This window comes from Heterocephalus glaber, unplaced genomic scaffold (genome assembly GCF_053883595.1).
Source record: "Heterocephalus glaber isolate CG9 unplaced genomic scaffold, H.glaber_assembly_v1.0 deba00001577, whole genome shotgun sequence".
Lineage (NCBI taxonomy): Eukaryota > Metazoa > Chordata > Mammalia > Rodentia > Bathyergidae > Heterocephalus > Heterocephalus glaber.
Window position 1 is genome coordinate 30,169,429 of NW_028258358.1, and position 14,294 is coordinate 30,183,722.

Here is a 14,294-nt window from a genome sequence, read left to right on the forward strand (position 1 = left end):
AAGAAATGTATAGAAGAATTAAGAAAACAATTCCATTTACTACAGCATCAAAAAATTGGTAGTAAACTTAGCCAAGGAGGCAAAACTTTTGTGCAGTGAAAACTGCAAAATAATTGCTGAAAGGAGAGGACACAAATAAATACAAAGACTTGAACTGAGTGTGGTGGCACAGGCCTGTAATCCCAGCACTCTGGGAAGCTGAGGCAGGAGGACTGCAAGTTTGAGTACAGCCTGTGAGACCCTGTCTCAAAATGAAAAATAACAAAAGGACTGGAGATGTAGTTCAGTGCTCATGGAATGAAGGACTCAATACTGTTAAGATATCTGTATTACTCAAAGCAATCTATTGATTCAATGTAACCCCTACCCAAATCCTGAGGATATTTTCTGTAGAAACAGAATATAATTCATCCTAAAATTTATATGGAATCATCAGGGACCCTGAAAACAATTTTGAAAAAGAACAAAGTTGGAGGACTCACATTTCTTGATTTCCATAGAACAAAGTTACAGTAATCAAAACAGTGTGTTACTAGTACAAAGGCAGAGAGACCAATGGAACAGAGCCCAGAAATAAGCTTATGCACATATGGTCACGTCTCAGGAAATGACAATCTCTTCAGCAAATGGTGACGGGAAAACTGGATGTCTACATGTAAGAAGAATGAAGTTTGGTTTTTATCTTATTCCATATACAAAAACGAACTCAAAATGGGTTAAAGATTTAAATAGAAGACCTGAAACTATAAAATTCCTATAGGAAAACATCCAAAGCACTAGCAAACAAAACAAAAATAGAGGAAACTATATTGATCCTAAACTTTAGTGCACCAAAGAACACAATCAATAGCCTGGAAAGGCAACCTACCAAAATGGGGGAATCTGATAAGAGGTTAATATCTATAATATATAAAGAACAACTACAACTAAACAAAAAAATCGAATAGCTAGATTAAAAACGGGCAAAAGGTTTTAATAGGTATTTCTTCAAAGATGATATGCATGTGGCAACAAGATTATGGAAAGATGTTCACCACTGACCATCAGAATGCCAATCAGAACCAATGAGATTGTCATCTCAGATCCATTAGGATGACAACCATAAAACAAAACAAGACAAAAAACCCCCCAGACTATAGTGGGTGTGGTGGTGTAGTATTCTGGGAGGCTGAGGCAGGAGGATTACAAAGTTGACCCCAGCCTGGGCAATTCAGGGACTGAACAAGACCCTGTCTCAAAATAAAAAGGGTTGGGGATATATAGTACAGAGCAAAGGCCACACACTTATACGAATTCTGACAATCATTTGCTAGCTTCACTAAAAAATGACTCTAATGTATTCTTACCTCATTAATGCAACACATTGTTCAGATATCACTGCAAGGACAATAACTTACTTGTACTTTTCTTCTTGTTTTCAAGATGATCTAATAATTGTCGTATTTCTGTATCATATTCCACCCATTCTGGGATAATTCTGGCAGCAGCTTCTAGCTTGGGTTCTTTGGTTTTGGGATTATTGCACTAAAAGAATAAATAAATTTTGTTAGTGAAAAACCATGCTCCAGCAAATATAAAAGAAATACTTGAGGATTCCACTGTATTGCTAGGACAAACAAATACATTTTATGAAAAGCAGAACCTTACTAAGTTCTTAAAGTTCCAGACGTTTAATAACAAAAAAAGAATAAATTGAAATGACAAATCATAACTTTTAAAAATAATTGGTTAATACTAATACCACAATCAATATAAAATTACTGAAAGGCAGTTTAGTGGTTCATAAAAAGTGTGCCAAACAATTCTGCACAATGCTTTGACAAAAAAAGATTTAATTCTATTTCCATTCTATAAAAGAGCCTGACAGACTACTCTGCTTTATAGGTGCACTGAAAGAACACAGGAAGTGGAAGGTCTGCTCTTGTGATTCCAACTCTGCATGTACTAACAGTAAAACTTGCACATATCATTTTGTGGGGGGCAAGGTCTTCTTCCTCTGAAAAAGAAAACACAATCTGCAATATTTAGTCATGTTAAACTACTTGGCCTCACTACAGAGTTGGGGAAGTTAAATGTTAAAAAGCAAACATTATAGGACAAGTTGATAAGGATCCGATGGGGGATGTACTTGAAGGCACTGCAGACAGGATTTGCTGAGGTGCTTGCTAGATGTGAGCCATCAGGAAAGAGGCCTCAAAGATGTCCTCTGTACCTTTGGCTTGAGCAATGTAAAAATGTGGGCGCCATTTACTGAGACAGAAAAGACAATGGGAAGAACATATCCTTAGCCAAACATGCCGCCCCTACCTTCACTCAGGTTTCCTAGGTAAGCACTCTAGTAGTGGGAATTGAACCCAGGGAGAAAATGCTGAGGTATAGCCTTGGTCCGTTTTAAAATTTACTTTTATATTTTTAGATAAGTCTCACTAAGTTGCCTGGGGTGATCTTGAACTTGCAATCCTCCTGTTTCAGCCTCCCAAGTAGCTGGGATTATAGGTATGCATCGCTGTGCCCAGCTTCACCAAATTATGAAGACAGCCTGCCTGCAGTTTACAGAGCATTAATACAGAGTGTCTTGAAGCTCCCTTCCATGTAACATTTTCTCAATTTGCTTTTGTCTTACTGCTTTAGGGGAAAGCTGTTAGTTGTAAGCCAAGTATTTCCAGTGAGTTTCACTGTGGATCCACTGTGGATTTTTTCCCCCAACACAGTATATTTTAGTACCAGGGATTGAACTCGGGACCTTGTGCTTGTGAGGCAGACAGCGGAACCACTGAGCTAAATCCCTGGCCCATAATGATATATTTTTTAAGATGAAAAGTAGAATTTCTTTCAAAATATTTTCTATGAAGATTATGAAAACTATTTTCTTTTTAGTTGTGTCACAAATTATTAAAATAAAACATGTCTTTTTTGGTACTGAAGTGTGTGTTTACTGATGCTACAATCTTTCTCAGTGGTTTATAACTGGGCGTATACCCCTCAAAGGAGTTTCTGGTGGTCTGGAGATTTTAGGTGTCAATAGAGGGGTGGCGGGGTGCTACTGCCATCTAGTGGTCAGTGGAAGAGATCTCCCACAAAGGTGGAACAGCCTTCACAAGAAATATCCAGGCCCAAATGGCAAGCCTGAGAAAGCTTCACTGCAATGGAATCGAGACAGCAGCATGACACTCATAACATTCCTACATCAAGGACATTAATTATACTCTTTTTCTACCTTTTAGACCACTTCCTTGGGATTTGTGTGCATTCCCTTAAATTTTCTCCAAAGAAGCCGACCAAGAACATGCTTCTTCATATCTGAGTTGTTTCTGAGGGATGGTTTGGGAGGACACCAGACTTGGTGCACGCCCGCTTTTCTGTATAGCACTATTTCTTAGAGGCAGCTGTTTACAGGTTGCTAGGAAAACATAACCAAGTCCCACCAAGAGGTCAGGTTTTAGGATTCAGGACACATTCTCCACATCCTGTTTCCCTTTCTTCCAGAGTAGCACTATCTAGGACAGGTATGATGAAACCACTTATATAATTAAAAATTCCTAGCAGTTGCTTATAAGAATGTAAAAGGACTAGGCAAAATACTCCACTGACACGTAATCAGTGCAAAAATTAGGAATGGGATATTTTTATGTTCTTTTTATTATATACTACTAAGCCTTCAAAAATTCAATGTGTATTTTACACCTTACATCACATCTCAAGTCACACTAGCAACATTTTAAGTGCTCCAAAGTCTCTTGTGGCAAGGAGGTGCCCTACTGAAAGGAACAGTTCCAGTCGGATAGAGATGGTGACGGAAGCGAAGAACGAAGAAGTCAAGATGGAAGTGGGCCCTGAGTCATGATGCATAGGAGACAGGGATACTCACTTGGGCTGGCTATTCGGGTGGGGTGAAGGCACAGGGATCTGTGATCTGTTACAGCAGCTCATAGTAACTTAAGTACAGACAATGATTACAAGGGTATCTGTAGTACCACCATGAATCACAACTTTCTGTGTTGTAACATAACATTAATGTTTTAATAGTTCTGTTCAGTCATATTCTTGATCTCTCTCTGTAAAATTCTCTGGTTCCCTCTTAACAATATCATTTTATTTGCTTCTGGTATCTTCTATCACTTCCAACTGCATTTTAACATGTTGGCATGTTATTTAAAAAAATATACGTATATATACATAACTGGGTAAGTGGGTCTATGTTTCATGGTCCTGCCTTATTTTGTTCAAAATTGTATGAATTCTATCATTTGATAGTTTATTCTTCAGTGAAGATCTTTAAATAATTATTTTAAGGGCCGGGGATTTAGCTCAGTGGTTCTGGCGCCTGCCTCACAAGCGCAAGGTCCCAAGTTCGATGCCCGGTACCAAAAAAAAAAAAATTTTATACTTAAATTAGCACATTAAAACAATATGGGCAGAAAAAGAATTTTGTAGCTATTAAAGACAATACAGTAATGAAATTTAAGTTCTAGGGACTTGGGAAATGAGTTAGTTTGAAATATTTTGTTTAGGAAAAATACAATGGACAGCATAGTTAAGCTACTTAATATGAAAGCCTAAAAAAAATAATCTGTAACTAATCAGAAAGGAAAAGAAAGAACTGACATGTAGGACATGTTAAGATGATACAGCTTACCCATGAGCATTTTTCAGGCAGCTCATGGTCTTTTTTTCAAAAGACATTGGGTAGATGAGATTTATCACAGCAAGTCCAAGACTTATTCTTAGAAAGGCCTGCCTGTAAATTTAGTTTGCCCTTTGCTGGCACCTGGAAGCTTAGTTTTCAGGGCATTCTCAGCATCTGAAAGAGTGACTCACTGTGCCAAAAGTGTTGTTTTTTTTTTCTTTTTGGTATCAGGGATTGAACTTGGGACTTTGCACTTGCGAGGCAGACTGCAGAACCACTGAGCTAAATCCCCGGCCCCCAAAAGTGTTTTTTGCAAACATCACTTAAGCTAAAAACCTGCTTTTCTTCTGAGAGTTGGGAATATTGTGTATGCCAGGCAGAAAGTGCTTACATGGTGACCAGTCCTCCATAAAAACTGCAGGCAGAGTTTCTAATAAGCTTCCTAGGTAGGCAACACTATGCACTGTGGAATTTCTTGTTGCTTGAGGAACAGTCTGTCCTGTGTGACTTCAGAGAGAGGACACTTGTGATCTTGCATCTGACTTTCTCTTCACCCCACGTGCCTTCTCCCTTTGTTGACTTTGCTTTGTATCTTTTCACCGTAATAACCCATAGGCACGAGTACAAGTATATTCTGTACCCCATGAATCTTCCTCATCAACTCGCAAGCCTAAGGATGGCTTTAGGGGCCCCAAAACAGCCCTCTACTTGCCAGTGTAAGTAATGCCAACTTAACTGTGTGCCACTCTATTTGTAAAACAGAAAATATTTCTGTTGAACATCTCCACATCTGCTTATATACAAATGGAATCACACTCACCAGATCAATTGTTTTGGCTCTTTGTTTGGACTCATCATCACACCAGGTTTCACACCACAGCCAGTCTTGAGGAAGGGACTTAATGGGAACCTGGTAAATCATATCATTGGGAAGATCCTATAGAAAAATGTAAACAGAGGTGCTGAGAAAGGAACTGAAGATATCATAAAAGCATACAGAAATTTCAGGTCTCTCCGTACTTTTAAGCTTTAAATACTTCATTCAATCTAACACTCTTAGGTCTTGAATGAGCTCAGAACTGGAACACCCACACTTCCCAAGGTTTCAGGCCTAGAATGAGGGATGAAGGAGGGGGCCAGGCACCCACACCCCTCGTTTCCCAGGGTACAGCCTCACTGCCTCTCACCTGCCCCGCCTCACAAGGATTAACTGCCTAGCTATGCTGCTGCTAATTATGCTGGCTGTCACCACCCTCCCAGACTGTGAGTGACCTACATCATTCAATGAGTAGCTTCACATTTCTGCACGCTCAGGGCTAAGCAGACTGATGGCACGCAGGCGGGTTCAAGGACGTTTGACAAGTGAACCTAGGAAGTTAGACCCCTCTGTAGAGATTTAGAGATATCTTTCCCAGAGATATTGTTATAGAGATCTTCTCCCAGATAAACTGAATTCCAGAATAAAACAGCATGCTCCCTCTCATCTACAAGCATGCAGGGGACCTGCATTAGCTGCCCGGTATATGCTCTAGGATTTAGTTTAAGGGTTCTTCTTTCAACACTCCTACTAAGCATCACACAGGAAGCCCTGGCAAAAGCAGTAAGACAAGAAAAGGAAATAAAAGGTATACAGATTGGAAAAAAGGAATCAAAGTGTTGCTGTTTGCAAGTATCAGGATTGTTTATGCAGAAAATCCCAAGAACTGATGAAAAAACTGGAGTTAATAAGCAATTATAGCAAGGTTATAAGATACAAAGTTAAAGTCCTTTTATTTGCAACTTAGCCACTTACTCCCATATCCCAGGTCAAACTTCTATAAAGCTCAACTTCATGGCCTCACTCTGACTGCTCCAACTCACTCCACTGAGTACTCAGATATCCATATTCTTTGACTTCATGGGACCTCCAACAAACTGATTTTACTCGTATTTCATTATTTCTCAACTCTTTGTAAATGAGTAATTTGCTGTAGTTCATCTAAGACTTTATTTTTTTTGTTTTTTTGGTACTGGGGTTTGAACTCAGGTCCTTCTGCTTGCAAGGCAGGCAGCAGAACCACTGAGCTAAATCCCCAGCCCTATTCCTCAACTCTTGATGTCTTCACTCTCACAGTTATTTCCTTGAACACATTCTCAATGGTCTCACTCTTTTTTTTAAATAGCGTTTTTGAGCCAGGGTCTCCTCATATAGCCCAGGCTGGCCTCAAACCCACAGCAATCCTTCTGCCTCAGCCTCCTGAATGCTGGGATTACAGCAGTGCACCACCATCCCCAACTTCAATGGTCTTACTCTTGTCTCATTTAGTTGTACTTTCTTGGAAAAGTCATTGTCCTGGTTAAATATAAGTCTCTGCAACTGCACACATGCAACTCACCATGGCTGGTGACGCATATCGTGCAGAGTGATTTCTTTCTGGCCTCATGACCATGTCAGAAAATTAAGTACATGGGTCTGTTTTCACTTAGACTTTCTTACCTGATTATTTTATACTCTTGTCTTATATCCATCCCTAAACCTTGTGTAACCAATAACCTACTTTCTGTCTGTATGGACTTACCTAGTCTGAACATACAGAAATGAAACCATATATCATAAAGACTTTTGTATCTGATTTCTTTCAGTTGGCACAATGTTTTTAAGGTTCATGAATGTTATAACATATAATGGCACTTGAATCCTTTTTACAGCCAAATAATACATCAGTGTATGGATACTGAACATTATATTTATCACATATTTTGGTTGTTTCCATTTTCTGGTGATAATGCTGGCATAAACATTTTGGCACAAGTTTTTGTTCATACATATGTTTTTAAGTTTTCTTGCATATATACTTAGGAGGGGAACTGCTGAGTCATATGGTAACTCTACGATGACTTCTGGAGAATATGCTAAACTACTTCCCAAATTTTCTACACTGGTGTATATTCCAGTCAGGAAGGTACTGATGGCTCTAATTAACTGATAACTTGCTTACTGTTGTCACTGTCCATCTTTTTTATGTAGGTATTAAGTGGTATCTCACTGTAGGTTTGATTTGTAGTTAGTAATGACCAACTAAACATCTTTTTCACATGTTTAACGGTAATCTGTATATCTTCTCTGAAAAAGAGATATCCTTTCAGTACTTTTTATTTTGGTTGTCTGTATTTCTCTTATGGAGTTTTCTAGGCTTTTATTATAATTTATAAATAATTTATCCCATTCTGTGGGTTTATTTTCTTGACCATGACATCATTGCATAAAAGTTTTGTAATTTTGACATTGTTCAATTTATCCATCTTTGAATTTTGTTGCTTCTGCTTTTTTTTTTTTTTGGTACCAGGGATCGAACTCAGGACCTTGCCCTTGTGCAGCAGGTGCCAGAACCACTGAGCTAAATCCCTGGCCCTGTTGCTTCTGCTTTTGATTTCAATAGTTTAGATGTAAAATTTCCTCCAAAAGTCTGTGTGCTCAAGAGCGGGCCTTCTGGAAGGTGACTATTAAATGTTCATAGCTCAATGGGCTATTAGGAGGTGGGGCCCAGTTGGAGTAACTGGTCACTGGAGAGCATGCCTTTGAAGGATGTATCTTTTGCTTTTCCTATTTCCCTCTGTGTCTGGCTGCCTTGAAGTGAGCAGCTCTCCTCTGCCATGACGTTTCTATGCTGGAGCCAGCTGAACAGGAACTGAAATCTCTGAAATCATGAACTCAAATAAAACTTTCCTTGGGTATGCCAGACATTTTATCCCATCAAAATGTCTAATGACTAATAAAGAAACTGGTATGGAGCGTGGAGCCCTTGCCGTTACTATGCCTGATTGTGTGGTCCAGAAGCCTTTGGAAGTGGTTTGTGGAAAGAGTTTTGAAAAATCTGGAGAATGGGGTTGGAAAATGTATAGAATACTGTAAAGCACAGCCTGATGAAAATTCTGATTGAATGCAGCAGATAGGACTGTGGATAGGGATGCAGAGAGTAAAACTAAGGTGATGAGGTTTCAGCTAGAAATGAGAACTCTGGAACTGGTCTAAAGGCTACATGAATTACTGTACATTATGACAAAGAATCTGTCTACATTTTGTCCACGTCCTGAGACTTTGCTTGAGGCTGAGTTTAAAGGTGATAGCCTAGTTTATCTGGTGAACAAAATTTCAATCCAACGTAACATTCAGATTGTGGCATGGTTGCTGGCTGCTTTTAGCCAGATTTACAGTGAGATTCAGGAGCAAAAAGTAGAGTGGAAAAAACGGAAAAATTGTCAGTTTGGCCAGAAAAGAATCGCATCTAGGACCAGGGCCAAAGAAAGTGTAGTTGCTGAGAGATTAGGACAATTAAAAAGAAAGTCCAGTACTGTGCACTGGGACAAAAAAAAAAGCTACCTTCAGGGCATCTCAGGAATCAGCCAGATCCCATCCACAGACTCAAGGGTGCGAAAGTGTAAACTTCTTTGAAAGACTGCTTGGAGAAGAAGGCCCCGAAGTCCCCTGCTCGCTCAGGGCTACCTAGGGAAGGTTTTTCCCTAGTCCAGGTACTCAGAAGCCTCTGTGGCCATGGTCGCAGCCTACTGCTCACATGGATGTCAGTGGCAGGCAGAATGCAAGACTTGTGGGGTCATGGAGGTCCCTCTGAGATGACAGGTAATCCTAGAGGTATGCACCAGGTGGGCCTCGGAATCCTTGTCCTCTACATAGGTGGTGCACTTATCTCTGGGCAGATTAGTGGTCAAGCAGAGCCATGAGGAGGGTGATGATTCATAGCTCACAGGTGCAGCTACAGTAGTGAGATGTTCACCAATTTTGTGTATTAGTTATCTTACATTGCTCGGCCAAAATACATGACATATACAATTAAGAAGAAGGGTTTACTTTGGCTCACAGTTTCAGTGGTTTTAGTCCATGGTTGGCTGACTCTAAGGCCATGAAAGAAGGGCATGGTGGAGGAAAGCTGCCAACCTCATGGCAGCCAGGAAGTAGAAATCAAAGGAAGAGCCAGAGAAAGAGGGGAAGGAACCAGGGACAAGAATATATTCTTTCAGGTTATGCTCCCAGTGATCTACCTCCTCCAACCAGCCTCCACCTCCTATCAGGACCTTCAGCTATGAACTCATCAAAGGGTTGATCCACTGATGAGGTTAGTGCCCCTACAAACGAGTCACCTTTCAACCCTCTCAATGTGAGCATTTTGGGGGACACTTCACATTTAAACCATAATAATATTCAAGAAACCGATGCCTAAAGTTAGAAAGATTTATGGCTAAGTTTTTGGGGTTTTTTTGGTACATGGAATCGAACTCTGGACCTTGCACTTTCGAGGCAGGCACTGGAACCACTGAGCTAAATCCCTGGCCCCACCTAAGTTGTTTTTTAATAAGAGTTTTATAGTTTTAGTTCTTACATTTAGTCTTTTCCATTTTGAGTTTTTATCTGTGAGGCAGTGGTCCAACTTAATTCTTTATATGTGGTTATCTTGTTTTTCTTCATATTTAGTAAAAAAGATTCTTTCCTTATTAAATATCTTGGCATGCTTATCAGAAGTCAAATGACCATAAATGCATATGTTTGTTTATTTGGTTTATTGATTCTAAGTTTGGATATTTATGAATAAAGCTAATATAAACATTCAGGTTCAGTTTTTACTGTCCTAATTGTTGCGTATCCCTGATGATATATGATATAGAACATATGAAAATATATGCTCTATATATGTCCTTTTGTGAGGTGTCTGTAAGGTCTTTGGCAAATTTTTTACACTTGATCTTAGCCAAAAGGCTGAGAAGCAATGGCAAATTTTTTAATTGTACAGTTTTGTTATTCTGGATAACAGTATAGTATCAGATGCATCTTTTGAATTTTTTTTGGAAAAAAATTGCCTTCTCTTCATATCAAATTTTAAATAGCAGAGGTTTTTAAAATTTTAATGAGTTCCAACATATGAGTTATGTCTCTCCTCTATCATGCCTTTGGTATTGTATCTAAAAAGTCATTGCCAAATGAAAGGTCATCTGTTTTCTCCTATGTTATATATAAGGAGTGTCATAACTTTGTATTTTATATTCAGGGCCATGATCCACTTCTAGTTAATTTTTGTGAGGGATTTAAGTTCTATGTCTACATTACTTTTTCTTTTTGCATGTATAATATCCACTTGTTTGTCAGAGATTTATTCAAAAAGAGATTTATTCATTTATTCAAAAGACTGGTTTTGCTCCATTATACTGCCTTTGCTCCTCTATCAAAGATCAGTTGGCTATTTTTATATCAGTCTATTTCTGGGCTCTTTATTTTGTTTCAATGATCTATTTGTGCATTCTTTTGCTAATAACACACTGTCTTATAGCTTCATCGTAAGACTTCGAATCTGGTAGTATTAGTCTTCTGACTTTGTTATTCTACATTATTGTGCTGGTTATTTTGAATCTTCTCTCCTTTTCTACAAAAAATTTAGAATCAGTCATGATCCATAAAATAACTTCCTGATACTTTCATGCATTGAATATACAGGTTAAGTTGGAAAGAACTGATATTTTAATGAGACTAAGTCTGCCTGTTCCTGGATATGAACATCTCTACATTTGCTTATTTCTTGGATTTCTTTTGTCAGACTTTTGTAGTTTTCCTCGTAGAGTCCTTACATCTATTTTGTTAGATTTAGATCTAAGTATTTCAGTTTTTGGATACTTATGTAAATGGTATTGTGTTTTTAACTTCAAATTCCACTTGGTCACTGCTGGCAGATAAGAAAGTGATTTGAATTTTGTATATTAACTTTGTATCTTAGTTACTTTCTCAATGCTGGAACAACATACTGGATACCCACAAGTTAAAAAAGGAAAGGACTTTACAGTTTGTAGAAGTTTTAGTCCATAGTTGCCTGGCTCCAAGGCAGGGCAGCACAGCAGAGGGGGACCTGACAGAAGAAACAGTCCATAGCATGGGAGGGAGGAACTGGCAGCTTTCCTTCTGCTTTCCCTTTTATTCCATTCAGGCTACAAGCCAATGGGTTGGTGCCAATCATACCCTCTTCAGTAAATCCACTGCCCACAACTATGCTAAACCAATCAGTGGATTAATCCAGTACCACACACCCTTGATCCAGCATTACATACCCATTACTCAGTCACTCCCAGCTCCTAAAAGCCCCTCCTATGAGCACATAAGGCGTTGTTGGGGGAGGGGGCATCTGGATATAAGCCCTAACACTCTGGATCTTTCAATCTTGCTTTAAATTCCTTATTAGTATATGGTGGTGTTGCTGATTCTTTTGGCTTTTCTATATAGATGATCACATCACTTACAAAGTTTTATTTCTTCTTTCCAACTCTGCATACATTTTATTTTATTTCTTGGCTATTACATTACTATCAGAGACCTTATCCTGGTTTTAATTTGCTTTTTTTTTTCCTACTTAAGTTTCTGGGTAGAAGCTGAGACTGTGATCTTTTCTAAATAAAGGTACTTTTAAAAATAGAGGTACTTAGTGTTATAAGTTTATATCTAAGAACTATTTTAGCTGCTTCACATCATGTACCTCATCATTCAGTTTGTAGAGAAAGTAAAGTAGCTTAGTTAGAATATACGAATTCATGGAAAATGGTGAATGACATGACATTCATCAATGTCTTGGCAAAAGCCCCAGATTGAGAAATCCTGAAAGTCTAAGAATAAGGAATTCTGGGGTATAGCCTTTAAGATAAGTGTACTGGGTTAGCACAAGCTGTCAAGACCTTTGGACACTGCATTTAAACATCTACCAGAAAACATTCAGCACAGAAGCAGCACTAAAGGATGAAGCAGACAAGATGACTGGTCTGCTGATGCCTGTTGGCCTTAGGCACTGGCCACTCTAATGGTAAAGTGGGCACATGAATAAATGGCAGAGACAGAGACTCGGTACAGGCCCAAGAGCAAGAGCTTCCACCTACCAAGGCTGATGTAGCTGTAAGAGCTGCCAACTGCAGAGACAAACACTGAATCTGATTTATACTCTGTATTTATATTTTGCAAAGACTAATTAGCTTTTTGACAGGAAGGTGACTAAACTGGATCCCTTCCACTCTATAAGGAGCATATATTCTTCTGAAGTGAAACATACACCTCTGTTGTTTATGGGTTTACTTTCTGTGCTCACAGAAACCTAGCTAGCATCATTATTCAGTTACCCACTGACACAGGGTTCTATGTAATAATTTATTAAACTATGAGACCTAATTTATAAAGGTACCAATGCAGAGGGCATCTAACCATGAGATCCTGTGGTCCTGTCATTTACTGCACCACATGGAAGATGCTGGCTTGACAGAGCAATGGAATGGTTTACTAAAGGCACAGCAGAGATGCTACTAAAAGATATACATAATATACATAATATACATAAATGGTACATTTTAGACACACATAATAACATTCAACACACAGGCAATTTGTACCTGTATATGGTATATGTTGCTGCTTTTTTTCTCCCATTCCCCTCCCCCCCAATTCAACCTCTCTTCCTCTCTTTATTTACAAAAGCTGTGTTTCCATTTTTTCCTTCTATCCTTTTTTTCCTTGTCCCTTCTTTCCTTTTCCTTTCTCCTCTCCCTTGTTCCTCATCTAATTTGGACATTTTCTTCCCATTTCCCAATATCTATTATACATTTTGGTCCTTATTTATACTTTTGGCTTCTCACACCAGAGAAACCATGGCATATTTGAACATGTGTATCCGATTTATTTTATTTAAGAGTATGGTCTCAAGGTGCATCCATTTAGTTAGAAATGTCTCAAGCTTATCTTTCTCTATGGCACAGTAGTACTCTATTGTATAAAAAACCACATCTTCTTTATCCATTCATTGGTTGATGGGCATTTGGGTTGTTTCCAAGATTTAGCTATTACAAACTGTGCCATTATAAACATGGATGTGCATATATTACTATGGTATGATGCTTTTCTTTTGGGAAGATATCATGAAAGGGAATAGATGAGTCAAACAGAACTTCTAGTTTTAGTTTTTTGAGGAATCTCCACACTGATTTCCACAGTGGATACCCCAGTCTACACTTCCACCAACAGTGGAGGGTTTCTTTTTCCCCACAACCCTGCCAGCATTTGTCACTGGTTGTTTTCTGGATAACAGCCATTCTTTCCAAAGTGAGATGGAATCTTAGAGTTATTTTAATTTGCATTTCTTGAATGATCAGTGATATTGAGCGTTTTTCCTCTATTTATCTGTCTAGTTGATCTAGGCACTATTTTAAAGACAATACTCTGCAGGGATGGGGTACCATCTTCCAATGGAACATTATATATTCTACATCAATGATCATTATACAGTGCTGTGTTATCATTTGGAAGAATTACATGGGTCCAGACAAGGTATAAGTGACCCTTATCATCCCAGTGATCCTTTTAGGGGAGTTACGTTTGTTATCTTCCAACCATAGTGGTTCTGGGTTGTATCATCAGATTAGGGGAATCCAGAATGGACAGTAGAGTGAGATGATATGTATAAGTGTTGATTATAGTTCAGCTCCCAAGGTACTATGTACCACTAACCTTTAAAGTTTTCCCCTGATCTTATACAAAGAGGGACACTTGCGTAGTACAGTTTCACATACTGTGGTAGATGTAGTGATGCAGCACCCACACCTCCATTCAAATTTGAAAACTGTTCCTTGCTTCTAGGAGTGCTATGCTAGGATCTGC

At 38.7% G+C, this 14,294-nt stretch overlaps 1 protein-coding gene across 6 annotated transcripts in view; it reads right to left on the reverse strand.

The window, feature by feature from the left end:
• Window positions 1-14,294, reverse strand: part of Uggt2 (UDP-glucose glycoprotein glucosyltransferase 2) — a 180,076-nt gene that overhangs the window by 3,960 nt on the left and 161,822 nt on the right. For 5 of the 6 annotated variants that reach the window (XR_015443736.1, XR_015443735.1, XR_015443734.1 and 2 more), the window contains 3 exons: window positions 5,448-5,564; window positions 1,398-1,524; window positions 483-649 (listed from right to left, as the gene is read on the reverse strand). Coding sequence is in view for 1 of the 6 variants with exons in the window: in XM_087193034.1 (XP_087049160.1) it covers window positions 1,398-1,524; window positions 5,448-5,564 (244 nt within the window). In the remaining 5 variants the exon portion in view is untranslated. The remainder of the gene's footprint in view (window positions 1-482; window positions 650-1,397; window positions 1,525-5,447; window positions 5,565-14,294) is intronic. The other variant, XM_087193034.1, reaches the window with a different exon arrangement.